Below are 27,926 nucleotides of genomic sequence, written 5' to 3'. Positions count from 1 at the left end.
GCGATTTAGGGGCTGAGAGCAACAGCTGCTCAGCTGACCGGAGTAAACGAGGGGGGCTTCAGCAGATTGGACAAATATACAGGCGCCAAACTGTTTAAGGATTTACAATTTAAAATGATTTTAAATTGGAAGCCTTTGTAAGAAGGCCAGAACTGGAGTAATTTGCTCAAATTTTCTTTTACCAGTTAAAAACCGTGCTGCAGCATTATGCACCAGTTGCAGGTGTGACAGAGCGCCCTGGCCAACCCCTATTAAAAGGGAGTTCCAGTAATCCAAGCGTGAGGTTATAAAAGAATGGATGACAGTTTCCAAGTCACGCCTGGAGAGAAGAGGCTTACCTCTGACAGACGTCTGAGGTAAAAGAATGAAGATTTCACCAAGCCATTTACGTGGGCATCAAAACAAAGCGCACTGTCGATTTTTACCCCAAGATTAGTAACCGAGCTTTTCAGGGGTCAGAGCAGCAAAGTCAACATCTGGGGTACCAAAAGAACGACTGAGACCGAATAAAATTCCTTCAGTTTTCCGTTTGTTAAAATTTTAGAAATTTTGACTTAACATCGCTAAGACAATCAAGCAGGACTCCAACCGAGGAGCTGTCAGAGTGATTAAAAGATAGATAAAGCTGGCAATCGTCACCATATAGATGAAATGAAATTTTGTGTTTTCGGAAAATCGCACCTAATGGCAAACCGCAATCTCCCTATGTTTATTTAACAGATTTTCATGTTCTTCTGTATTGCTGTGTAGCAGTTCTTAAAGACCCAATTAACATGGAGACTGAAATAGAGAGAATTAAACTAATAACAGCTGTATTTCAGACCTCTAAGTTTATACATTAAATGGCCATAAGTTAAATACATTTTCAAATGTTTAGTCATTTGAAAAGTCTATAGCTCATAGTTGTCACACTTCAGTGGATTGTATTCTTAAGAGGAAATGCGGGAGCTTCTTGACAGGTTTCTAAATGATGTCATTTCTGCATTCTTCACATGAAGTACAAAGATTGAGTAGAGTTGAGTTCAGAAGTAGGGCAATTGATTTCCCAAGGAGCGAGGGCTTATAAAGAAATAAAAATTAATATTGAGCACGAGTGAGTTCAGCTTATTGATGTGACCCTCGACAACACTCAGTCCCAGTTTCCCCCAATGGACAAGTTTCTATTTCTTTCTTTTGTCTCACTGCTTTCTTTCATGTTTCTGTTCCACCAAACTCATGCTGGTCCATCACTGCAGCCGAGTTGTCTATACCCCAGATGCTGTCATGTGAGCAGCTACCCAACGAGAACCTGAGTGCCGCTCTGAACCAGAAGATTGTTTCCCCTAACCGTGTGCTGGTTGACACAGATTCCTACGCGCGGCTCATCGTCGGCTTCCCAGATCTCATGGTGAGATTATGAGGGAATTTGGTGAAGAAATTTGTGTGACAATAATAATTCTTTTTCCAGTTTCCTGTCTTCTTTCTTTTTATGTTTCTACTAGAAGTAGAAATATCTAGTTTAACTCTATAGAGCTTGAAGGGAAGCGGGGTCATGTGGCGTTAACATTTTTTTGGAACCTATTTGAAAGTCAAAGCTAAGACAAGGCCTAGCTTTGAGTCTGTATTTTATCTGCCTGATTCATGTATGAAAAAATGAAAGCGTTAGAGAAGATGTTAATTGAAAACAAAGAGCATTGTGAGTGAGTTACTCTAATGCGTATGACCGATGGCTTAAGAGTGACGTTTTCCTTCGGATTTCTTCTCTTGATGAGTCACCTAATGAAGTGTACAGCTTTAAAAGACCCGTCAACCTATCAGCGATAAAGAGTGGTGACAGCGGGGCTCAAGCATTCTTCAGAGGAGGGCTTCGGAGCGCCACGGCCAAACAGGAGAATTGTGTCGGTCTGATCCCGGTCAATCAGGTGGTTCGAGCTCTTCCACCTAACAAAGTCCCCCTAAAAGAGCTGTACCCCAAAGGTCAGAGTTCACCTTACATAAAGGTTTTCAGGAAATATAAGTTTTGAAAGTTTTCAAAAGTTTAAAGATTAGTTTTCTTTGCCACGCAGACGTCACACCTCCAATGACAGCAGCATACCTGGAGGTGACTGATCTCAACTCCAAGAAGCTCAAATATATTCCTGTTCCAAGGTAAACCGCTGGTGTCTTACTACCTCACTACCTCATTCTGCAGTACTTTCAGAACAAGAATGTAACTTTACATCCTTTGGCTCCAGCTAGAGGTCAGTGACAGCATTGCACTATAAAAGAAAAAAAACCCAAAAGTGCTAATATATCTTCTCTGCATCTTACATGTGTTCAACCTTGGAAACTTGTAATTTTTTTAGAGGACATATTACGCTTTTTTCCCCCTAATTTTTGTCTCTTAGACAAATGGATACTCATATTTAACATGGACCAGGTTCCAAAAAAATTAACCCAGCATATGTGAAAATTGTCATTTCAAGTACACCATTCTGCCGGTAAGCGCAGAAGCCCCTCCCATCATCTATTTAAGAGGGGCAGCTTTAAAGGGTGGAAAGAGATAAAACATTTGTTTCAGAGGATGATCTGAAGGCCTGCCCCAAGGCCCAGTATAAGATCTGTACAGACCATGAATAAATATCATTACTATAATTGCATAGGATCTGGAATAGAAAAGAGTGGAATAAAAACTCAATGGTCCCTGCTTATCTAAATCAACTTCTTTTTCTGTGTTCTGTGTTGTGACCTTTTCTTGTATCTGTAATTGGCAGGTCAATGACTGTGTCGCCCTACACCAACTGGGTGTCCAAGGTGTCAGAGTGTGATGTGCTGATAGCTGCTCTTGGTTCTGGAGGTGTCGTCACGGTGGATATGGGCGGGTACATCCGTCTCTGGGAGACAGGATTAGACACCTTGCAGCGCTCACTGATGGAATGGAGGAATATGATTGGCTCAGAGGACGGCAGACCCATACAGGTAATACAACAGAGTGTCTTTGAGCACATTACATGGCTCATTGATAAGTTTCTCTATAGAATTCCACAAAGTGGCAAATACAATGACTAGAAACGCTTGCAGCCTGCAGTTAATCTCCACACCACAGAGGGGCAGCACCTCTATTTTAAAGCAACTCTCCATTGGAAGTTGCTCTGCATGCTCGCCTCACTCTGGCAGAAGACATTAGCTGAAACATTTCTGTTTTTGTGCTAAAGGGAATATTTTCAGCTCCATAATTCATGACCCAGCTGTACCCAGGGTGGGTGGTTATGAATGGCTGGCTGTCGTGCTGATGATGCAATAGCTTTGACCCTTAGTGTAGGTCAGAACATTCAGACCAGAGCACTGAGACAGCATTGTTTAGGTGCCCACATGTGCACATAGACACAAACATTCTTGGCATATTGGAGTCGTCCACATGCAGAGAGCATTAGCTGCAGATCTGTGTTTGTTGCACCAGGCATGAAGATAGAAGATGCAACATGGCCTGAAAAAATGGTAACAAGGAGACCAATCATGAAGTTGTATAATATCAGTGACTAATTTTTGGAGTCTGAGCTATTTGCATTGGTTGCTGTAAAACATATCACAAGGCTATCCCAAGCGTCTTTGTGTGAGATTATAGACTCGAAAACACCCATAGCTCACCGTTTCTGCCTGTTTCTGGTTTAGATTTGTCAATAGTCATATCTTCTTTGGTGGGTCACCTTGAGTCCACTGTAGGTTAGACTTGGACAGACTCTCCCTGTGCTCAGTCTCAGCAAACAGCATGGGCTCTACTGAGTTTGTTCACAGCCGCCTAAAAGGCTCTCTATATCTGCTTTGCCAAACAGTGTACATACTACGTTAGCTCTATATGGGCGTAGATGTTTGCACAGTATGTGCCAAGTACCTTGTTTTTATGACATGGTTATAGAGCATAACAAAATGGGTTCTGACTAAAGTGTGAAGTGGAAGTGTGTGTGCCCAAGTAAGCGTGGCGCCTCCACACGTCGCTCTGACTTTGCTCCATTACAGCATAGCTGACATCATTCCTGCAGACAAAGATACATAGGAGACATCACTCATCATCTATCTGCACGCATGGTGCCAGATTGGTGTCTGCAGCTATCCTGCATATTGCAACCAGTTATAGTCACTCAACCTGACACTTAATTGTGTGATTTGTTGTTTTTACACTTCCCTGTTTTCGGCAGGTTTGGCCAGGTGCCACTTTTCCATCTACCTGGCCTTTCCCCACTGACACAAGCTCTTCAGTTTCACTCATATTCATGCATGCACATGCTTGCTCCCTCAAAGTTTAAAGCATCTGTAGAAGTGTCTACAGATGCTTTGTCCCACCTTAATGGACATATTTGTATGCTGTACCAGTTGTAAAGTATAGGGCCAAGTATGTTAATACAAGTCATAAAAATATGGCATGTTGAACTCTGAGACAAAGCTTTCTAACCACATTGCTCACTTCATAAATTAGTCGATCTTAATAATAGTTTCCGAAATCTCTTTATGCCCATCCATTCATGCATCCATCTATATGTTCATTTTACTGAAAAGCCATTGATTAATGGTGCAGTGTTTCCTACACCATTAATTTCAGGTCATTCAGAACCTGCACGCACACACACAACATAACACAGCTTCATCAATCTGCAGATACACTGAATCACTGAGACCTTTATATAACACACAGAATATTTTTGAACGTTCGTGTACGGGCACGCATTTATGCTGACACCCACACACTAGCGTGCGCCCAGCATCACACTGGGACATGTATTTACTCAAGAAAAGGGCTGACCTCATGCACTATGTGTGACTGCATACACACATTCAAAAGTGTGTATTCACACTTACACCATCGCTCTTATATCACTGTCTGTCTGTAGTGGTCTGAAGGAGAATAAGAAATTTATGAGGTTATTTATCCTAGAAGACAAGGCGTGGACCGCAGATAAGAGACAGACAGAGACATATACTGGTAGAAAGCAAAAGAAAGAAAAAGGGAGGGGTAAAAACGTTGATTCCCACTGTCATTAAAAATGAAGTTTTCTCCACTGACGTTGCCGTCCTTTTTCCCTTAATTCCTTCTTTTGGTTTCTGCCTGTCTCTCAGCGCTAACGTGCCATCATTAGCTTACTGTTTATGAGTGGGACATGCAGCAACAGCAGCACACAAACACATTTATCCAAGATTTACGCAGTAATTTGACATCAACCATTCAGTTCTGTGGTGCTTCTTTAAACCCCAAATTGTGGTTACGGAGCGTAGTAATCTGTCTTTTGTTTGGAGCAGGAAATTCAAAATTACTTTAGCATGAGACAAGCACCAATCAAGCATGCTGTCCAAACATACCCAGACTCTGTGGAGAAATAAATGAAAATTGGCATCAATGCAGGTATTATAAGGTATTTACAGTTCAGCATGTTCTTCAAAGGTGTTTTCCTGCTCTTATGGAGCTGCTTAAACTGCATCAAAGCTTTGCCTTAAGCGTGATACAATCTTGGAATATTCATTCTAATCTAAGCAAACATCTCTACGCATGAAGCATTCAACTCTTAATTTCATTCATTACAGTGTGTGGTTTTATCAGTTTCGCGTGACTGGTAAGAATCATCCATCCTTAAATCCTTTTATGCTAAAGACGCCAGTATTAAAAAAAAACAAAAAAAGCGAGGGTTTTAATTCAATTGTGTGTCATTGTTTAAATCAGTGGTGTCAAACAGAAGGCCTGGGGGCCAAATTAGCCCGACAGAGACTCCCAATATCTTAAAATCCCACTGGACGGCTTTGGAAAATGTGAAGAAGGGCATATGTTTGGGACTTTATTTTACAGTTTTTCCTACTGATCTATTTGTCTATACAGAAAAAAAGAAGAAGCAAAAACTGTGTTTTCTTATTACAAGACATTTTGGGAAATGAGGTACTTTTTATGTAATTTTACAGATCTATTAATTACAATTTAGTCCCAAAGAGTCATCCTGACAGATTTCTTTTCATTTACTACAGCAGAATTTCTTCATCGTGTTGAAAAACTGAGATGTACTGTGGATTAAATATTGTGTTATTTTTTTTCATATGAACATAAGTAAGAGATTCCATATGTGTTTAAGCTTCTGTACTTCATATCTGGTTATAAACTTTATAAAATCTGTTATTTTAAACATGCTCAAGAGGTCCAGTTCAGTGGCTCGGATATGTGGAGGTAAAGCAATGCCCCAACGACCTTCTAATCCATTCAAATGGAGGAATTATAAAAAAGAGAATGTACAGTTTTATGTGAGATGATGCATAGAGGTTAAAACCATTTTTTCAGTGAATTTTAACATGAAAGTCCATGTTTTTTTCACCTTTCCATGACATCTATTTTTCAGCCTGGGAGGTCATCGGTTGTGTTTTTCAAAGACAATGAGCATTCAGTTGCTGTAGCAAGATCTACTGGAACAGTTATAGTTTAGCCAACATTAGCTGTGTCTGAAATCACTCATTTACTAATCCTGGTATAATAGACAGCCGATAGTTCACTCAAAGCTGAACAGTAACTGACATAATGAACACACGCTTGCACATTGTGTCATTACCATAGGCTGTTCAGACTTTAACAATCATTCTGGAAACTCTAAATTCAGCACATTTGTGAGACTGTAAGTACGTTTTTCTTTTCTCTTCTTTTCTGTTCTGTCGTTCCAGTTTTAAGGGCACTACACGGATAAGTTCTCATCCTTAATTAAGACATTCTGATCAGTTGATGCAAATTATATGTAACACACCATGTAGCAAACAGGGAATGATTTTAGACATGACCTTTTATTACAGCTAAAGATGATACAAATATTTTTGTGTGCATAAATATCTTTTATGGAATTAAAGGAGAACAATTTGTGTTAATACATCAAAATATAGCTTTTATAATGGATTTTATATTAGATTAGAACTCAACACTAGTTGAGTTCTAAGAACTCAACCCTTTTCCTGGTTTGACAGAGTCAGATTAGAGTGCATTAGCAGTGTGGTGATACATTCATAATTATGCTGCGACGCAGAGAGAGTGTTATATCTATATACAGTGTGATGACAAGGGTGAATTACTGAAATAAGCCGACGCTGAGAAAATCCCATAGCTCAACTTCCTCTGTGAATGACAGGCACAAAATGAGCATCGGGGACCAGGTGATGTTAACCTGATGGAGATGGTGCTAGGTTGGTGGCACTAACTTTTATCGAGTGATTGCAATCTCATTCAAAAACACTTGTATAGCAACTGTAAGCCTTAAAGTCATATTCCTGTGGATCAAGTGCACACACCCACTCCTCAACATGACACAGCTGTGTGCAGCACAGCTCATGTTATGCAGAGGTTTCTGAGAGGCACGTTAGTGTGTAATCAGAGATCAGTTACAGTGGTGGAGGTGAGCTTTGGTTATTGACCAAGGTCTCACTACTTACTTAGGTTAACACTAGTTTCTTCTTAATTTTTTTAAAGACATTTTTACTGTCGGCCAGTATAGGCAATCCTCATGTCAGTCTGTTGTGTAAGGCAGCCCACACAGCTGGAGTTCTGCTGTGATTGTGCCTCACTCTTTGAGTCTGTGTCTATTTGTAGGAAAGGAGAGTGTTTAAAGTTGTGCTTTGCATGTATGGCTTGATTAGCTATTTATCAATGAAAAATCAAAAACATTGGTCCAGTCACGCATGTTGTTGTCCAACTGTAATCAAGCGCATCAAGCTAAGTACCATAACATGGCTTTAAATAGCCAGGCCTCAATTGTTTTCTGCAACCTTTGAGGCTGGTCTTGGCAAGGCTACACATCAGCATCAACATGAAAAAGCATCATTTTGGCTCCAGTGATTGGTTTGGGGACATCTCCCCTTGGGAAAAGGAAAAAGTGAATAAAATATTTTGATCTTTATTTGGTTTTTTTTAAAGATATTCTCCCGGGTTTGTTCATTTGTCACTATGTTACTCATATGTGAACTCATAACTTCACAGTATGCTACGTATGAAAATTGGGACTGATGAGTAGACGTGGTAGAGGTGGATGGTTTGAAGCAGCAGGCAGAGAGACATTTCACAGATGGTGATGGGAGCTAAAATAGGCTGCCAAACTTAGAGGGTGTGTTTGTGATGTGATGTGAAGAGAGGGTCAGGTTATGTGTGTGTGACGCAGAGCAACTCCAGTTGTCTGCCCGAACTAGCTCGCAGGGTTCCCTCCATCTGTGCTCTCACGTTGTAATGGTGACACATGCTCTACATTACCTCCAGTCTCCCTCTGTCTTATTATTTTAAGGCTGACGAGTGACTTTGTCTGCAATAAAATAATATCAGAAATGTCAAATCTACTTTTAGACACACTTTAACAGTTAGTTGTCTTAAATTTAAAATTGGAATTTATTATACATTCTGTATACATTCTTTCTAATGGCCAGCAGGGGCGATTCATCTGGTTGCATTTGTATAGACTGTGGAAAAATGACTCTCATTTTGTGAATTTAGCAGACACTTTGAAGATGAGTTCATGGTCTTAATCGCTATTTTCAGTTCTTATTGAAAGCAACTTGATGTTCATTTTAAACTATGCTCCCCATTGGTGTCTCAAAGGTTGACAACACAGGATATGATTTAGAAGGACCTTATATTGTGATCAACAAGCTGCTGCTGTGTAAGTCGTGTTTAGAGGTGCAGCTTGATTTAAAACGTTAATGTGAATCTGTTCAAGGATCCAAACATCTGTTGTCTGTCTGGTAAATCCCGTCATCAATAATAGAGCCTCTGTTTAAGCTCAGTACCACAATGGGCATTATCTTGTCCGTATAATCTGACTTGCTGTGTATCAGACTGGTGCTCCTAATCTGAACTAAATATAGAGAGCACTGCTGATCCAGCAGCTTCGTGCAGGTGTGGGAACAGAGCCTGAGCTCTGAGCTCCTCTGTGTGTCAGTGTGATGCGTGGATACTGGGTGAGGACGGGGAGGGGAGGGGTCCTTTTCAGCAAACTGCCGCTCCCTTCAGATAAGTCTCTGTTAACCGCTCAGACCACAAGAAACCAATAAAAAAATCAACAGCAGAAAAGATAATAACTTGAACATACACACAGCGCTTTCCACAGTTTACAAGAGACCTTCTTCCCCCCACAGATACCATTTGAATTCCTGCAATATGTAAGAATGCAGCTGAACCACAGGGGATACACTTAGTCTCTCACTGAACTACCCGTTTCTCTCTCAGTCCTTCAAGCGTGCCAGACTCTGGCCTGCCGCCCTGCCTCAGAGTGAGAGGCAGCATGCTGATTTTGGCTCTGATGGTGCCATTGAGATGGACCTAAAAAAGCAAAGTTTTAACCTCTGTGTCTCCTTCCCTCCGTCTATTATCCCCCCTGCAGAGAAAGACAGAGCTTATTCTGTCCATTCTGCTAAGACCTCACTACTAAATGATAGAGACTCCTTTAATTCTAATAATGCTTTGACTGATAATGCTATGTAACTGACTGTTTGGTTGTGTGTATGGCCCTCACATACTAGTTCAGTGCATCATGACATTGCAGAGAAAGGTTTTAGAGAAATGATCTGGGCTTATCAAGAAATGATGGCTGATCTCAAACCGGATTACATTAGGTGCTATTTGAACACACATACTTAGATTCTTTTTCATAATATGGATACATTTTTAGCTTGTCAGTTCAATTTACTCTAAAATAATAGAAATACCGAATTATTATTTTGTGCATTTTTGTTATTTTGTATCAAAAAATGAGCATGTTTTTGTTGGATGTTTATGGCATTTTTATGACATCACCCACATGGCTTCCCTTCATCCTATCCTTGCAGATCACCATCCAGAGGGACAGTGGCCTGGATGTCAGCGCCCCGAAACATGGCAAGATCGACCCCCACAATGCTCCTCATGTCGGGGGTAACCAGTGGGCGGGAGGCACAGGTAACAGTTGTTTCTGACCACATTGTAACATGCATGAAATAAAAAAATCCATGTGTCCAAATATATCCACAGACCCTTCTATAAACCCATTGCCATAACTTGTAATGTAACCTATTAATATGTCCCTAGTATTGTAACTACATGCATGACACGTACACATTTTCGACTCTTTCTTCTGCTAACATTTTTTTTTTAAATTGACTGGAAGAGAATGGATCCCCTTGAAGTGAGAAACTCCACCACCAACTAGTGTTTTGGCAGCAAAATTGCTGAACTTGGTTAGTCTGCATCATAGACACAACATAGATTATGTATCGTCATCTCAGGCACAAATCTCTGGCTGTGAAGATAGAAGCCTCACCCACCTGCTGTTCAAACCCGTTTATGATGGCAACCAATCTGAACAAAGCTGAAATGGCTTCTTTCAGTCAGAGGCCTAGTATAAGATAAAGAGGCACAGACAACTCCAAAATAAAAATGTCAAGCTTGTTAGCAGCATTATAGGTCCTTTTGATAGTCAGAAGATGTGGTCAAATTTAGAAGGCAGCAGGAAAAATCGTCATCAGTCGTAGTGGTGAAACAGTCAGTTAATGTATCGTCTGTCAACAGAAAATTAACAACTTTTATATAGTCAGTTATAATGATAATGATCTGTTTTATATTTGTGAGGTATGGCAATACTTTTGTGTCAACGTTTATTAATGACAAAAGCTTTTGTAACAGTTTGAATCGCTTTCTCTACAGGTGGCAGAGACACAGCAGGGCTGGGTGGCAAGGGAGGCCCCTATCGTCTGGATGCAGGGCATAAGGTCTATCAGGTTTCACAGGTGGAGAAGGATGCGGTTCCTGAAGAGGTCCGTAAGGCAGCCCGAGAAATGGCTGAAAAGGCCTTCAAAGAAAGGTAATATGCATGAAATGCATGCTAAAAATAGCTGTGCGGTGTTGGAAAGCACGCTTGATCTTTAACCATATCCAAATAGAGTTAACGCCACAGGTGCAAAACCATGGAGAGGTGTGCAGACTTTTTTTGTTGGTTTTTTGTTCACTGATTGTTGCAAAAAAACAACAACTGAAGTGTCTGAGGTGTATAATGTAATGTGATGTGAACCAGATGTGTGTGAACAATACGCATGTGTGGGCCATCTGCCACCCCAGGTATGGTGCACCAAACAATTCCAGGGCGCTCTGTCCCAGCTGGATGGTAAAGCACAGTGGTAGATCCCACTGGGCGACCTCTGTGTGTGTGTGTGTGTGTGTGTGTGTGTGTGTGTGTGTGTGTGTGTGTGTGTGTGTGTGTGTGTGTGTGTGCGCGCGCGTGTTGAGTCCATATTCACTTCAGAGGAGGTTAGGTTGCGAGGGCATCCCTTTCACCAGCTCATCCATGAAGGGCGTCTCTGTTCACTTTAGCTTCAAACAGTCCCCCCTTCCCCCTCCCTCTTTCCTGCATTGCCCTTCTCATACACTGCCTGCTTTCACCCCAAGAGGACAACCTCTCAGATTCTCCTCTCTCTCTCTTTCCCCCTCTTCTCTTCCCTCTGTCTTTACCCATTTTAATAGCCTTGTTTTTCAGATTTTTTCCTCTGCCTTGTCTTCAGCCTGTCTATCACTAAGCTCAGATAATATCTAGTAGCTACATGCTGACACTCTGCTATTCACTCACATGTCACTCTAACAGGTAAGCACAGACATAGAAATAAAGGGCTGCTTGATTTTTCTTTTCCATGCCACAAGCCAACACTGTCAGCCTTTTTCCTATTCCTTCCCAATGTGTGTCCAAAGTCATATGTTTACTTAGCTTTAAGTTAAGCATCAGTAAAACTAAGATCTTTGCAGAAACCTTTAAGTAAGTGACACATGCACACACACACGCACACACACACACGCACACACACACACACACACACACACACACACACAAAGATCTTCTGCTTGTTTTCAGTGGTGGTGAAAGACACCAGAAATAGTAAAACTCCCATTTCGATCCTGTGTTTTGTGGCCTTGTTCTTTCCTCTTTGCAGTCATCCCCTTCTTTACAGTTTCACTCTTGCTGCATCCTTACTTTTTATTTGAATTCCATAGTGGGTTTATAGACGTGCCCTTAGGATCTGCCTCCTCAAATGCAAGAAAAGCAAAAGTTATATATAAACAAGAAGAAATGCTGGTTTGCAATGCAGTTTATTTAAGATGGTCCAATCAAAATCTGAATTTCCCTTTGTTATCATGGAAAAAGCATCCTTTGGTCTAAATAGGTGCAGGAGTATCCAGCTTGCTGTTAAAAGCCAGCATCCATAATGGTATTGGTGGGTTTGAGTGCAGCTGGTATAACTAACACTTATATTTGAAAATGCACCACAAATGAACAACAGATCCAGACGCCTTTTTGGAGACCTCTTGTTTTATTTCTGCAAAACAGAGCCACATCACATTCTGCATGTATTACATCAGCGCTGATATCAGACCTCAGCATGTCATGTCTGGCCTGCAGACAGTTTTTCCTGTGCTGCAGGAAACACTGAAAACATTTGATGGATTATGAACAAAAACTGCAGGAAAGGAAGCTGGAAAAACTGGAAAACATTTGAGTTGCAGTTGTTCCTCTCATTTCCCGAAGTCTTCCAGTGTGGTTTCAATGAGATTCGTTTACAAATAATCACATTGTTGTTAAATTTACACTTCACCCACTGGTTCAGCTTGGAAACACGATTGTAGTTATGTTTAAGGAAATCCAAAGCAAATACACAAGAATGAGGTTTCCTAAATACCAGAGTAACAGATCCAAATCCAAAAAATGGGTGTCCCGCTTCAAGATTTAATGGGTGTTAACAAAGCTGTTATTGTTTAGTGAGGACTGTATTTCAAAGTTTCATTGCAATGACTGTAAAGAAATGCTCACATAATGTGACAGTTAATAGTCAGGCGACCACAAAGGCCTATTTAACCGCTCAGTTCCTCTAATTAAATGCATGACAATAAAGGAGTGATAAAACACTATGAAAAATAGGAAAATAAAACTGTCTCTGTCCTTGGAAAAGGAGCTTTTTTGAGTGGAGGACAGCTTGTTTAGTAGCAGGGAGTGTCAACCTTAAGTCTTTGTTTTTGTGGTTGTTGTATGTGAGTTTTCAGTGTGCTGGCTCCACCTTATTTAGTAAAAACCCTCTGTTGCTCTCTCCCGTATAAGTCAAGGTTCAGGAATTTGCAGGAAATAGCTCCGGCCGCTGGCCAGAGTGTCTGCTCGCCACATCCATTGCATGCATCCTCACACTGATGCACATATACACACACATAGGAATGTGTGGAGGAAGGCGTTGCTCTTGTTTTGTGGACTGACGCGACGCAGTAAGAATACTCAGAAACAAACAAAATGGCTGTGTGTGTAGGTCCGATATTACTTAATGCAGATCAAGTTTGTTTATTGTACATTTACCTTTATTTAATTTCCTTTTAGATTCATTTGACATAGATTCTACTCCAAGAGTCCAAGAGGACACTAATATGATATGATGAGTGGTATACCTAACAGCTGAGTAGTAAAAACTTTGAAGTATCATTTATTTATATAAGTTGTAGGAAGGTCATTCACAAACAGTGAGGATGTGCACAGGGGATACTCTGCAAACAAATTTAGACTGGTCTCAGATCAGATGTGCACAAGTGATAAAGGCCTTTAATTCAATCCAATTTAGTTTTAAAGAAATAAATAATCATAATAATAATTCTGTCGTTATTTACTGTTTTCCAGAAGAATACAAACCAAAAAAGGCTCATGGAATTAATTCAAAGAAATTAAATTATATATTAAGGTTAGTCATAAGGTTTAGGCTTTAGCAAACCCGTTTATTAAAATATATTCCAATAAGCAACCCTTTCACTACAAGGCCCCAGTCGTCACATTAGTGATCATAGATCAATTATAAATGCTTTGCATCATGAAACTGCATTCATTAAACAAATATCATTATTGTCACTTATATACTGTTTTTGAAGCCTCCGTTAATGAAGCCTGAGATGCAGTTTCTTTTTTTCTAATAGGAAGTAACAAATTGAGTGGATGCAAATTAAAAATATTAGCTTTTCAAACTACAAATTCTTGTCTTTATACTGCATGACTTACCTGAATTAACATTTTTTAAAACTGCCATCCAAGTGTTGGTGATTATGAGTTTGTGTGTGTGTGTGTGTGTGTGTGTGTGTGTGTGTGTGTGTGTGTGTGTGTGTGTGTGTGTGTGAATGCATGATCTGTTTTGATTGCATAGCCGATGCCTGTGCAGTCTGTGTCAGTATTTTGTCTGAATCTGCTCACACACAACCGATCCACGCAGATTTGTTGCAGCCTGTGATAGATAAGGCTTACTCTCATCCCTGCATTGTTTTTTTTAAGTCACTGCTCTGAATGTCTGCAGTGTTGACGGTCTAGTCGTCACCAAAGGTTTCAAATGCGTGTCAGAGGATTTCACCCACTTTGCACACACATACACACACCAGCATGAAGGACCCTTACCACGCTTAAGGAAGGTTCTGTGTCTTTGTGTATAAGTAATACTAAAGTACCTGCACGCTGGCGTTACACCGATAAGCATGACTTGGGGAGAAAGGAGCACCTGTGTCTTGATGCCCGCAGGTGTGTTCTAGAGAGCACATGGGTTCATATTTAGAAACACTGACCCTTTGTCAGTTTGTTCTCAGGTGTCCTGGGCTAATGAAAAAAGGGCTCTGTTTGTACTCTTTCTGTATCTCACTGCCTCAAGATGCACACGGTGTTAATTTGGACAATAAAGGTTTAGTCATAGCTAATGCCATGCATCTCCCCCTCCCCTCTGTTTTTGTCTGACTTTTTGTCTCAGGTTGAAGGAGATTGATATGAGTGAATACGATGCTGCTACATACGAGCGCTTCTCCAGTGCCGTGAGGAGACAAGTTCAGTCACTCCGCATCATCCTGGACAGTTTACAGGTTGGCGTCACACCACACACTGTTTGTGTTTAACACAAGTTTCCTTGTTTGAAGGTATCAGTGTTTTTGCAACATCCAGGTTCATCTGCAGTAGCTTTTTTTATTTATTGCTCAGTCCCAATATTATAAAATGAGTAAAATATTGAAAGCCAAGATTCCCAATTTGCTGGTTTAAGTGGTTGCTTGTAATGACAGGCTCGTCTTTGTCAGATCAGTTTATTTAAACACCACCAACTCAGGCTGCAGTAGCTTCTATTGTACGGCTTGACACTGAAAAAAGTCATGGGGTCATAAAGTCAGCAGATGACAATTGGTTGACCTTATACATCCTCGCACGTGGTGCTGGACACGGAAAGAGGGGGCGCTGTCCCCCAGGAGCACTCTGATTTGTTAAAGAGAATGCGGACTAAGATCACAGGGAGTGGTGGTATTGTCTACGTTTCATTATTTTGGTTTCCACTTTCCGCCCTTTGTTTGGGCGTCTTAGTGCGAGCGTCTCTGGTGGGTGTGCTTGTTTGTGTGCGTTCATGGGCATCTGACAAGAACGCAATCATGCAGCCACGATTACAGAGCAGTGACACTGAACTGTGCTCTATTATTCTTCTATCCAGGTGTGAAGGTGTTTTTTTTGCATGTGTTGTGCTGTGGAGGGTGTGTGATTTTGTTTTCCATCCAGGTGGGCTTTGAACATGAGTTTGGTTGTAATTTGCGTTTGTCCTTATTGCCTTGGGCAGCTTCTTCACTGGAAAGATGATGGAGATCCCACTAAAACCCAGCAGGCAAGACGCTATGAAGTCATGTCAATTTTTATGCCATTCCTACAGAGGGACTGAAAGGAGTCATACACACGCACACAACTATAAATGGCAAGCTTTCAATAAACTGATAGTGTATTGTTTCCATCTGCTGGGGTTTTCCTCAGGGAAAACCCTCTCTATTTACCTCTCAACAATAGACTGGCTTGGAACATACAAACCCTCAGCCCGCATTGTGAAGTTCTAAAAGTAAGATATCAGTCCGAGCTGACCGCAAAGTGTTTTTATTTTACGTTATTGATGAGGAAGAGTATCCTGGCTTTTGCGTCAAGACATTTCATTAATATGACATTAGGGCTGCCACGATTAGTCAACTAGTCACGATTATGTCGACTATTAAAATCGTCGACGACTAATTTAATAGTCGACGCATCGTTTGAAGCTTTGTAAGATCACAAAGGACGCAGGAATGAGTAGTAGGATTTAAGAGTGTAATAACGGACTGAAACAGAAGATGGCAGCACTGCATGTACAAGGATGCCAGCTGCCGTTAAACCCCGAAGAAGAAGAAGCTGTGTCCCAGAATTCATAGCGCAGCTGTCAACAATGGCGGCAGCTAGTTAGTTTTAACTTTACTCTTATTATTCTTTCTGGGTCACAAAATAAACGTTTAACATATTTTCAGGCGAGAATGTAGCTGTGTAAACCTCAAATATCTGCTCAGTTTATCAAGACACCACATATTTTAAAAAGCGCTCCGACGTTTTCGGAGACGTCTGTTACCCACTAGCTCGTTAGCTAGGCGGGGGCAAGGCTAACTAGAGCCGTGAGAACACCGGACTCCCGGCAAATCGTTTTCAAACCCACCGCCGTCTTTCGCTAGTCAGGTTAAACATATATATAAGTCACTTAGATAACTTAAAAATGTTATTGTTTGGCTTTCTTTAGTATTTTATTTGTTCCTGAGTAAATCGGTTTGGCTGAGATTAAAGTTATAGTTTTTTGCACAGCTAAAACTGTCAAGCAGACAGCTGATTATCAGAAGTGTGAGCTGGAGAATATACTCCGGTGTCCTGTTATATTTTAGAAAGCAAGGAGTTTATTAAACTTCACCGAAACAATCTGCAAATTTCATTAAAAATTAATAAACTACCATCTTGTCTTTATTTTTAGTTAGCACAAACACTTCAAGCTGTAAGCTAATGATAGTTATATAAGACCAGATGCTGCTGGTGCAATAAGCTGTACGCTGTACGTCCAATGACTAATCGCAAAAATAATCGGTGACTAGTCGACTATCAAAATAATCGTTTGTGGCAGCCCTATATGACATTTAGGTGCCGCACTAACACAACACCTCTTTCAGTTACAGTTCAACATAGTTAAAAAAAACAGCGCCTTGAGCCAACTGTTGTTGTGAATTGGCACCATGTGAACAAAATTGAACTGAATAGTTAAATTGAAGCTGACACCTTGTATTTTAAATGAGATGCGCTTAAGCACCAGAAGTAATAACTTCAGTCTGTTGTATTTCTGGATAGGTAATTTTTGTGCCTGCTTTGAGAAATGTTGTTGCGTCATGAACGAAGAGAATGTGCATCCATTTATGTCAGAATTGTTTGTCATAGTGAGGAAAAAAGGGATCTGGTTCCGTTACCTTTGTTTGTGCTGTTCTACTGTGCACTGCATTCAGAAAGGTGAAAGTAGTTGTTACATCTGTTACTACTTATCAATGATGTGAAGTCAAACAACCTTGTTATTGCTGGCTATTCTTTGTTTCTTTGTGTGCTCACACGTCATTTGCCGTGTAAAGAAAATCTCAAGACACGAAACCAAATATCCTGATTCACCAGTAACTGCAGGAGTGACCTAAAGAGAATGGGGAGAGGCACATCGGGTTTCCTCTTTGTTTGACGTCTTCTCCCTAAAGATCTCCTTCCGCTGAGGGAAAGATGAGGGCAGGACAGGGAGTGATGGCGCTCTTCCTTTCAGGTTTTCTCCTTGTAACATCACAAGAAATGGGGCCACAGATTCAGTGTAGCCTTTTCAATGTAGCCTTAGCCTCTTTTTGTTTGCTGGGTGTGAGTGCTAGTTGTTGGTATTGGTGAACTTTGAGCTCCTCTGTCATCTTTAAAAACCTCCATCAAAACAAAATCATCTCTCCCAGGCATATTTGGCTTACTTATTCTAATTTGGTGGATGTGCTTTCAGGCTAAAGGGAAGGAGCGGCAGTGGTTAAAGAACCAGGCTCTGGGAGAGCTGGATGACACCAAGATCATCGATGGACTGACTGGAGAGAAGGCTATATATAAACGCAGGGGAGAGCTGGAACCAGAGGTGTTTGTTTTTTCTTGAAACTTTCTTATTTTTGAATCTGCCACACCTCCAAAGACTGCTACACTCACTCCCACAGTCACACATAATTTTGACCTTTATCTGTCAGGCGGTACATTCCAGCGGTGTGTGTGTGTGCGAGATTATTATTACACCCTGCTGTTTCTGCTCCAGCTCACTCAGTTTCTAGTTACGTCTTGTGCTGTCATCTGTGCGCGCATGCACACAGCAGAAAAGTAGTTCCCACACTAATCATGCCAACACACACTAGCCCATAATATAAATACTGTGTTTTTCTAACGTATTTAGCTCCAAGTCTTACATAGTTTTGGTCTGAGCTGAGCTACATTGAAATAATTGCACCCAGTTTTGAAATCCCGACCTTGTGTAAAATATTATTTTTATGTAACTACACCATCTAAAGTAGGGATTTTAGCTCGATTTAATCAGTAGTTGCTGATGTATTTATTTATTTAGTAACTTATGTGTGCTTACAGCTGGGCAGCCCTCAGCAGAAGCCCAAGCGGTTACGGGTGTTGGCCGACGTGTCGGGCAGCATGTACCGCTTCAACGGTGTGGATGGCAGGCTGGAGCGCTCCATGGAAGCTGTTTGTATGGTCATGGAAGCTCTTGAGAACTATGAGCACAAATTCAAGGTGAAAACGCTACATCGCGCATCACAATACAGAAGATTCTATGTGACTTTTCCTAAGTCAGGTGATAGATAACAGCTGCATGTCCAGTATATGGAGTTTACTTCACATGAACAATTACTGTGCTTCCTTTGTGTTAGTACACTTTTATATAGTACACTTCATACCCTATATACTTAGTGTAAATCTTTATTTTAACTTAAGTATCAAGTAGTCGTACATGAAATAATAATAACTATTCAAGCTTTTGTTTCTGGTGTGAAATTCATTATTGCCATAATTCCTGAATTGCACCCTCGTATATCAAAACATGCAGTGTGTCTTTTAAAGCCTTTCTCATGCCACACTGTGATCTAATTTGTCAGTGCTTTATTGGGTAGGAATTGGTAATACAGTTGACGCTTTTCATGGAAAATCAGGAGTCCGTTGTAGCCACGAGAAGTGGAATCGGTCCAGAGATGGAGCATGAAAAGAGACAGGGGGAGACGGGAGTGCATACAAAAAAAGTTTTGGAGAGAGACAGACTTCTTGGCCCCTTAGTGACACTCAAGCCAACCTAATACTGATCACATATCACACAAACTCGCATACACATTTTTCAGTGTTCCACATGGCATTTCAGTCTCACTGCTGTCTTTGAATAACACTCCTTACATAAAAGAGCGTCTGGTAACGCATAAGATATATACACTGTCACCATGTGCCCGTGCTGCCCGCAGTTTCGCATTATATGCGTGTTTGCATCTTACAATCATCCACCATCGATAGTCAAACATGTCACTTTATAGTTTGATGCCTTTTTTTAGTACACTCTTTAGGCACCCATTCACAATCCTGAAGTGGATGACGCCCACTGTGGATTGACATGGCCTTAATTTTGGTGACATTGAACCTGGTTAGATTTAGAGCTATGTGTTAGACTTTATGAGTCATGTAGCAAAATAAACCCTGGAAAAACAATACAAAATTGACAGCACCAAAAGGTCTTCTTACCCAGCAACAGTGATATGGATGCATGAGACACACAGTCGCATACCTTTGACCACCACAGTCATAACTGCCCTTATTAGATGTGGCTCATATACATAATACCTGGGTCTTCAAATAGCTGCCTGGGGGCTCACAGTGTCAGGCTGAGTGTGAGCTGCCTTATGTAAGTCAGTTATGATGGATGGTCTGGTGGAGACATGTAAACCTCTGACACTGTTAACATCTTGCAATGTTCGCATTTACAATGTGACCTTTCTGCACCTTCACACCTCTGTCGGGGAGACTGTTACATTACAAGTTAAGTAACAAGTCAAATCACTACAGTCTTTACTTAAATGTTGTAACAATGTGTCTTTTGTGTCTTTTAACTCTTTTCTCTACACAGTATGACATAGTGGGCCACTCGGGCGATGGCTACGACATTGAACTGGTCACGGCAGACAAAATCCCCAAGAATAACAAGCAGAGACTTAAAGTCCTGAAGGTATTCTCATGCTTTGTTTTGCTCACCCAATTGGACTGCAAAAAGTGTTTTGCATGCATTTCTTTCTCTTTAACATCTGTGTTCACATGAAATTGTACATTAAGTCAAAGTAGCCACACAAACTGATGAACATCTCCAAACGATGTCATTTGGGGCTGCAAGTATGAAGATAAATAAAATCTGTGGCTTGCTCTTTATTAATCAGCCTTTTCCTTGCACTTCAGGTCATGCATGCCCACTCTCAGTTCTGCATGAGTGGTGACTACACTCTGGAGGGGACGGAGGCCAGCATCAAGGAGCTGGCGAGAGAAGAAGCAGATGAGCACTTTGTGGTGGTGCTGAGCGATGCTAATCTGGAGCGCTACGGCATTCGGCCCGAGCGCTTTGCCCAAGTCTTGACCTCTGACCCACAGGTCAATGCCTTTGCCATTTTCATTGGCTCCCTTGGCGATCAGGCTGAAAGGTAAGGAGGTGAAGATGATGATAACTTGGGTGGAGTTAACTAAGAGCGAGCAAAGTGCAAAAGAGATGGAAAGAAAAGAGGAGTAGATGAAGGAACATGAAGATGCAAAGAACTCATCATGAGACAATTCTTAAGTTCTGGGGCTCCAAACAGTTGCATTTAGTTAGTTTGCTCTTCAAGGTCATCTTCTCATGCACCTCTGTATTGCTTCCAACACTGCTTTTATTTTTCTGATTGCTTATGTCTGCTTGCACCTGTGTCGTTGCAATTTAAAAATGGACCTCAAATTTACACAGTGAGTGCTTTGAAATCTGGAACTATTGTTAATAATGATCTCATTGGCTCCACTTTGAGGGCTGAGGTCGGTATTTACTTATGTATATCATCACTCTAGGCTCTTGGCTAACTAAGGGTTAGCATGCTGTCTGTGCAGATCCTTGCAAAGACCCTAAGTTGTGTTAGCAGCATAATGTGGTTGTTTCTGTCCTGGATGCAGTTTGCACTTTACCATTGCGCCCTCATGCTTTTGTGCAATAAAAATAAAAGTCCTTATCCACGCTGTAGACCGTGGCTCTATTTTCCTCCTCAGCCACACAATCTGAAATCAGCTGATTGTAGTGCAGGTGCGAGTGGAACTGATAAGCAAGCAGACTAAACAAATAGAAATACTAGGAATAGAACTGCTAGAAACGGTTCTCAATTCCCATCCCTAGTTTCCCACAGATTCATGTTGCTGAAAATTTGTCCACTCCCTCTGATTGAAAGCAAAGTGCAGGGTTACTGTTTTGACACACCAGAGGGAATCTAGTGGCATATTAGAGACAGAAGGGCCAGGAGACAGAAAGAGCCCCCCAGTGCTTTCAGTGCTGCGGTTATCACTGAAAGCAGTCCCAGAGATGAATGAGGAGATAACCCTGAAGAAGAGATTGACCAATTTTTATTTAGTTAAGGTTTTAAATCTTCAATTTCAATTCCAGAATGTTAAAGTAGCTCCTTTTGGGCTGTATTAAAACATCAGCATCCCCATCTGCTGCCTGTCCTTACTGTCCTGTCTCAGATCAAGTTTCCAGGCCAGATGAAAGCGCAACAAGTGTACTCGTTAACCTGCTCCTCCTCATCCTCATTGCCATTCTACTGCAGGCTTCTACTGTAGCTCCTTACCAGACATACATCCTCTCTGTTGAGGCTTGCAGGCCTTGAAGCTTTAAACTCGTTGAAGAACTGCCTGGCTTAATGCAGTCTTTAGCTCCAGGAGCTTCAGAAGATAATAAACCTGTTCTATGCTTTGCTCACAAAGAGCAGAAAAAAAGCAAAGATAGAAAGAGACAAGAAGTCAACTACTCTTTAAGGGCAGGCTGTCAGAATTTGAAGATAGAAATTAAAATAATATCTTGTCATGCCCTGGAAGCCCTGGAATTGGTTATGGATGCCCTTAGAGTTATATAATTTTCCTTCTTGAGCAACACTTTGGGAATGCTAATTTTATATCCCTGTTGACTGCCCATGTGTGTGTATGTCCTGAGAGGAGAAATGCATAGGGACACGGTTGAATGAAAGAACAAAGGCAGAGGCTCATTAGAGTAAATGGGTTTATACAAATGATTCAAAGGCATTGGAGGTGGCTCTGTTGTCTTGTTGCTGAGCTCCACCGAGTGAAAGGCATCTCTTTCATCCACACACACTCATACACTGTATTCTTTTAATGGGAATATGTAGTGCCAGCTCACACAGCAAATACAAGTAGTCTCTTTTAATTTTGGGAAACAATTCCAGTGCTAAAGTTCAGTTCCTTTCTTTGACCTCTATCTTCATTCTCTCTTCGTGTTCTTTTGTTTCAGACTCCAAAAGACCCTTCCAGCAGGGAGGTCCTTTGTCGCCATGGACACCAAGCAGATCCCCCAAATCCTGCAGCAGATCTTCACCTCCACAATGTTATCGAGTGCTTGATGCAAACACATAGTACATACCGTCCACTCACTTGTTATCTCACACACCCAAAACTTCAAAAAGTTTGTTGTGAAAGCGCTGAAAATCTTCACACTCTGTGTCAGATCAAATGACTTTATCATGGCTGCAGCAGGTCCGGAGGGGTCGCATTAGCACGAGCCGGGGGTTTGACAGTTTGTTATTGTTAAGAAGCCTGTTAGCATGACAGAGTAACTAATGTTTAGATATTTTGCTGTGTCCCTCTGGGAACAGCTACAGTACACAAAGTGTGTGATCTCTTTTAGTGTGACTGTAATCTGCTGTGTAATCGGTGACGCGTATGCCTGGAGCCTGTCTCAGATCCCATTTAGGGATCAAACACAGCCTAACAGCTGTTCTTTTTAATTGTGTTTTTGCCCCTACACACACACACACACACACACACACACACACACACACACACACACACACACACACCTTTGTCCTCTATCGGGCTGTGAGAAACTCAAAGGGAAGGGCCATGGAGTCGTGACAGCATCCATTTATGTCAGAGCTCCTGACTTCTTGTCTGTCACGCAGAAAAATGCACATACACACACAAGAAAGCCGACAGTAAAGCCCCACCTGACCGACACTAGGATGCGCCGAGCAGCAATAACTTGGCGCCTTTGGTATGTTGGGACTGCCACCAGGGAATTTCCCACCTGGCTGCACGCGGACTTTAAAGCCTGCCGCTGTTGTACACCCCCATGCTGTGTGAGTGTGCGTGTATGTGTGTGTGTGTATTTTCCTAGAGCATCTATGTCAACATGTGCAGACCCTTTTCTTCCTGTCTGGTGGAACATGTGTTGCCTCGTGTGCGCTCAGAGCTGCCTTTCATTGCAAGAGCTCCCAAACACAAAATACTTTCACTGCGAGACAGATGAAGAGAAAAATACAGGACTAGTGGGTCAGTGTGTATCAAACATCATATCGGTGTCTTCCCTGGTTGTCATAGTTTTTGTTCATGCCTGACTATGTTGAATCAATAGAAGCCTGTCCAGCTGTCAGCCTCTATTGATTTCTGTGAGTGAGGCATATGCCATTTTTTTATTAACCTACTTTAATTTGCCTCTGGCTCCTGGGCTGCTGATTAGTTGGAAATGTAAGATATTTGCTGGGTGGAACCTCATGTTGGGAAGGCATTAAAAAGTGTATATTAAAATTCATACATGTATCTAGTTTTCACATTGTTAATTTCTGGTGAAATAAACTGTAAAAGTAATGTAGAGCATTTTAATAAATGTTAACATTGCTATTTGATTCAATTTCTGCCCCATCACTTCCCTTCTGAAGACTATTTCTGCTGCTGCTCGATTATCCGATAAGTCACATTTCTGACGAGCGTCCTTCCTGGTGTTGCAAAAGAAAACCGTTTATCTGCAGATGTTTTTTTTTTTTTAAAAAACAAGTGGAGATAATGGATGAAGATTAAGTATTTCTTAACAAGAAGCAGTCAGAGAGCGCAAACCTCCGTCAAAGCAGCTCACTCTCTGAGCAGGTTTTACTTTCAGGGAAATCATTTCATATTTTGTAAATTTTTGTTTGGTTTTCTTTGTTCTTTTTATGTTATTTATTTAGAACAGTGCATGTTAATGAACATAAATGTAAAAAAATTACATGAATGTAAACATACCAGATTATAGCCATTTAATTTCCATCTGTTGTCCATAAAAAATAGACATAATAATTCATAAAAAATGCATAATTCATTCATAATAAAAACTCCATCACCAAACTCACACATACACACCATTCTGTTCCCAAATAAAACATTAAAACTATACAACTCATACATGATCACATACTTGATTTGTCCATAACCAGTTTTTAACCTTTGCCTTAAACAAATTGAATGTCGAGCATTCTCTAATGGGTTGAGGACGACTGTTCCACAGATGGCCTCCCTTGACAGAGAGGACGTTCTGCCCAAATGCTGTCCGTCTGTAGGGTATAAACAAGTCTCCTCGGGTTGAAGCTCGAGTGGTCCTGTCTGAGCTTTCTTTATGCCTAATGAACTGCTTTAGTGGTGGTGGAGCAAGGGAGTGTAAGACTTTATATATTAAACACAATCTTTTAAGTTTCACTAAGTTATTGAAGTTCATGTAATTTATGTTTTTTTAACACATGACAGTGGTGATGGGAAGTTGGTTTTTTGTCAAGTAGTTTTAAACTTCTTTTATAAATGTTTTCAATAGTTTTAAGTGTTGTTGGACAAGCAAGTGACCAGGACGTCAAACAATAGTCCATATGAGAGATGATCATTGAGTAAAAATAAGTTTTTGCAACATTCATATTTAAATTATTACGTATATGATTAAAATTTCCATTATTAAATTTAAGTACCTGGGACTCTTTATTTATGTGACTCTTGAAGGATAATGTTGGGTCTAGAATGACCCCAAGATATTTAAATTCTGGAGCTAATTCAAGCTCTACTCCATCCAGGAATATTTTTAAATAATTTTGATAATTATTATTAATCATTTTTAAATGTACTTTGAAAACTTTGTAGTCCAGTTAAAATCAGATAAGGGATGCATGAAGATGTTTACTTTGATTACAGAAACCTTCTGAAGGAGTAGGCGATGGTATGATTTGTAAATAACTGGACAAATAGCTTTATTTTATAATGCAATATTATACTGCAGTGTATTTTTAACTAGGCAACTCATTCTCTTTCTTTAAACAAGTCAACCTGAAAGAAAGGCAGATGTGAAATGTAAAAGTGAGGTCAGAGGTCAAATGTGATATATTTAGATGCAAACTATAATGTGATGTTTAGAGTCCCCATATACCAGAATCGTTCAATAAATGCTTTTAAGTGTAGCTTGAAAGATGAGACATTTTATGAAAGTTTGATATTATTTGACCTTGAAGAAGAGGTCAAAGGTCCAAAGTAAGTGATATTTAGAATCCCCATATATCATCCCCTATATGCCCCTATGGTGTCAGTATAAGCAATGACAGTAATGGCAACAGGTCTATATAGTTTTATTATCACTTTGACATTCAGTTCAATCGATTGACCTTGAAGGAGAGGTCACAGGTCAAATGTGACATGATATTAAAGGACCTTGAAGACTTCAGTGGATAGAAGCCAGATTTTAATAGATTGTTAACATGAGTCCACTTTACACGCCTTTTTAAAAAAATTTTTTTTTTATCAGAATTCATTAAAAACTTTCTGACCTATCATGTTTACAGACTGAAATAATGGCAGCGATACACACAAGCGTTTGCTGGTGGTAATAAGTGGAGACTAGTCTCTAAATTGTAATTTTACAGAAGAAATGAAGTAAAACTTCCAGTTGGAGAATGGCCACTGCTTGCTATTAACACAAAAACTGACTTCTTTAGTTCATAATTCGTAAAAGTGCTCCGGGCTGCCCCTTTCTTCCAGTGGGTTGTCACGGCTGATGGATCCGCATGTTTTAATTTGGCACAGATTTTGCACTAGACTCTCTTTTTTTCCTGATGCAATCATCTTCCAACATTTATAATACATTCAGAAAAAAAACCTTTTGCTTTTGCTTGACACAAGCCGTAATTGTGAGCAGATTAAAGGACATTTTGCAAGTGTTGGTTAGAGTCAACATTTATAATTTCATATTCAGTGTCAGCAACATATTTAGGATGTTTAGTAAAACCACGAATGATATGTGGGCAATAATGCGTTACTGTGTTGTGTATAATTCTACAAGGGAACACAAGAACTCCATTCTTAGAAACCGAGGCAGTTCTTTGCATCCCAGACCGCTCGGCTTTCCTCTCATTTCCTGCTGGTCACTTTTTCCGTGTGCCTCAATGATCCATTCATTGGACCACAATCACCAGGCCCACCCTCCCACTGTAGCCAAAACAACTGTCTGCATACTATGTGCTGTTGTTCACATATACGCACAGCATGCTGATAGCTCTGGTGCTACATTCATTGTGTTCTTTGGGTTTCCGTGCTTTACCACCAGAAATAATTTGCCGCACAGTTCTCGCTGCTTTGAAGTCTTTCCTCCTCCGGTGCTCGGGTAATGACGTTTTAGAAGATTATTTATGTTCTCAGTCAATGGCTGTCATGACTTTCTCTGACTATGCTGCTTCCTCTGTTTACTCTTAGTGGGCCTGTGAGGAAAAATAAGCGCCCTTTCTATAACACAGAGGATCTTATTTCAAGAAATATATGAGGTTTATGTGAAGTTTACAACATGCACATGCAAAATAAGATTCATTTACATAAGAATGTTGCTGGTATACAGTGAGTATGTCTACACTAACCTCTGCTTGAGACTGTCTGCCCAGTGTGCTGGTAATTACATACTGCTGCTTGCTTCCTGTGCTATACTGCTTTATTGACTCATTGTTTGTCACGCTGAATTTGCAATGACAAATGGTTTTAGGATAACTTTGTGTGCCGACACACACTTAACCTGTTACACTCATCCTAAGTCCCTCTACAAACACAAAATAAGACGTGGTATAGTGGGGCGTTACATTCATTAGTCACAGTTAGATGTGTGTTTATCTTGTGTTTCCCCCTTCTTACACGCTGGCATACCCTATGAGTCACATTGTATTTTTTTGCAGTTGGCAAAATGTGCAATCTATTTTCAGCTACTTCTTGCTGATGTTGTTACATTTCATGCCTGGGCACACAAATACATGTTCACTACGTACTGTAATAAGTGTGAGCAACTCGCATGGCTGGCTTTGGGTTAAACTACAGTGGGACTGATCACAGGAGGGACACCACAGGGAGAGATTGACTGTGACTGTGATTGATTGCTGATCTTGTGGCAGCCTAGCAGGAGACATGAGGTGGGGTGATTGCTTTAGTGCAGGGGTCCCCAATCCCAGTCCACGAGGGCCGGTGTCCTGCAGGTTTTAGATCTCACCCTGGGCCAACACCTGAATCACATGATTAGTTCATTACCAGGCCTCTGGAGAACTTCAAGACATGTTGAGAAGGTAATTTATCCATTTAAATCAGCTGTGTTGGATCAAGGACACATCTAAAACCTGCAGGGACACCGGCCCTCGTGGACTGGGATTGGGGACCCCTGCTTTTGTGTTTCCCTATAAACATTAAAAGCAGGGGCATATGTGCTCATTGTAGCTGCTGGGTGATTGATGCCAGTCTTCTAGCTTGCTTGCAGCCCTGTATGTTAGGAATGTACCCACAGGAATGTTACCTGCTCAGTAGATGGAAACATTTCTCAAAAACACAGACTCTGTTTTTTGTTTCAATAAACACATTGCTGTAAATGTACATCTTTGTGTGAACGATATGTGCAATGGCAGCTTTAGTTTGCCTTACTGGGGCGCTCTTAAGCAGAATCCTTATGCCAGACAACTATCTCATCCAGCTCTTCTGGAGGCACACCAAGGCATTCCCAAGGCAGCTGAGAGGCATAATCTCTTCAGCGTGTCCTGGGGACAGCAGCTCTTT

The 27,926-nt window shown here is 40.9% G+C and overlaps 1 protein-coding gene across 1 annotated transcript in view; it reads left to right on the top strand.

The window, feature by feature from the left end:
* The window catches only part of vwa8 (von Willebrand factor A domain containing 8), an 83,409-nt gene extending 58,638 nt beyond the window's left edge, over window positions 1–24,771 (top strand). Inside the window, exons 34-45 of the mRNA XM_085248841.1 lie at window positions 1,236–1,387; window positions 1,752–1,956; window positions 2,046–2,127; window positions 2,733–2,937; window positions 9,781–9,889; window positions 10,634–10,790; window positions 14,731–14,839; window positions 17,806–17,931; window positions 18,426–18,584; window positions 19,957–20,055; window positions 20,280–20,518; window positions 22,357–24,771. Coding sequence (XP_085104967.1) covers window positions 1,236–1,387; window positions 1,752–1,956; window positions 2,046–2,127; window positions 2,733–2,937; window positions 9,781–9,889; window positions 10,634–10,790; window positions 14,731–14,839; window positions 17,806–17,931; window positions 18,426–18,584; window positions 19,957–20,055; window positions 20,280–20,518; window positions 22,357–22,465 — 1,751 coding nt within the window. The 3' untranslated portion in view covers window positions 22,466–24,771. The remainder of the gene's footprint in view (window positions 1–1,235; window positions 1,388–1,751; window positions 1,957–2,045; window positions 2,128–2,732; window positions 2,938–9,780; window positions 9,890–10,633; window positions 10,791–14,730; window positions 14,840–17,805; window positions 17,932–18,425; window positions 18,585–19,956; window positions 20,056–20,279; window positions 20,519–22,356) is intronic.
* Window positions 24,772–27,926: the final 3,155 nt, after the last annotated feature.

This window comes from Mchenga conophoros, linkage group LG16, assembly GCF_057382185.1.
Source record: "Mchenga conophoros isolate Kocher_MC1m ecotype Shallow Benthic linkage group LG16, M_conophoros_male_GT1.1, whole genome shotgun sequence".
Lineage (NCBI taxonomy): Eukaryota > Metazoa > Chordata > Actinopteri > Cichliformes > Cichlidae > Mchenga > Mchenga conophoros.
Note: the sequence above shows the minus strand (reverse complement) of the source record. Positions and strands in the feature narration are given on the sequence as shown.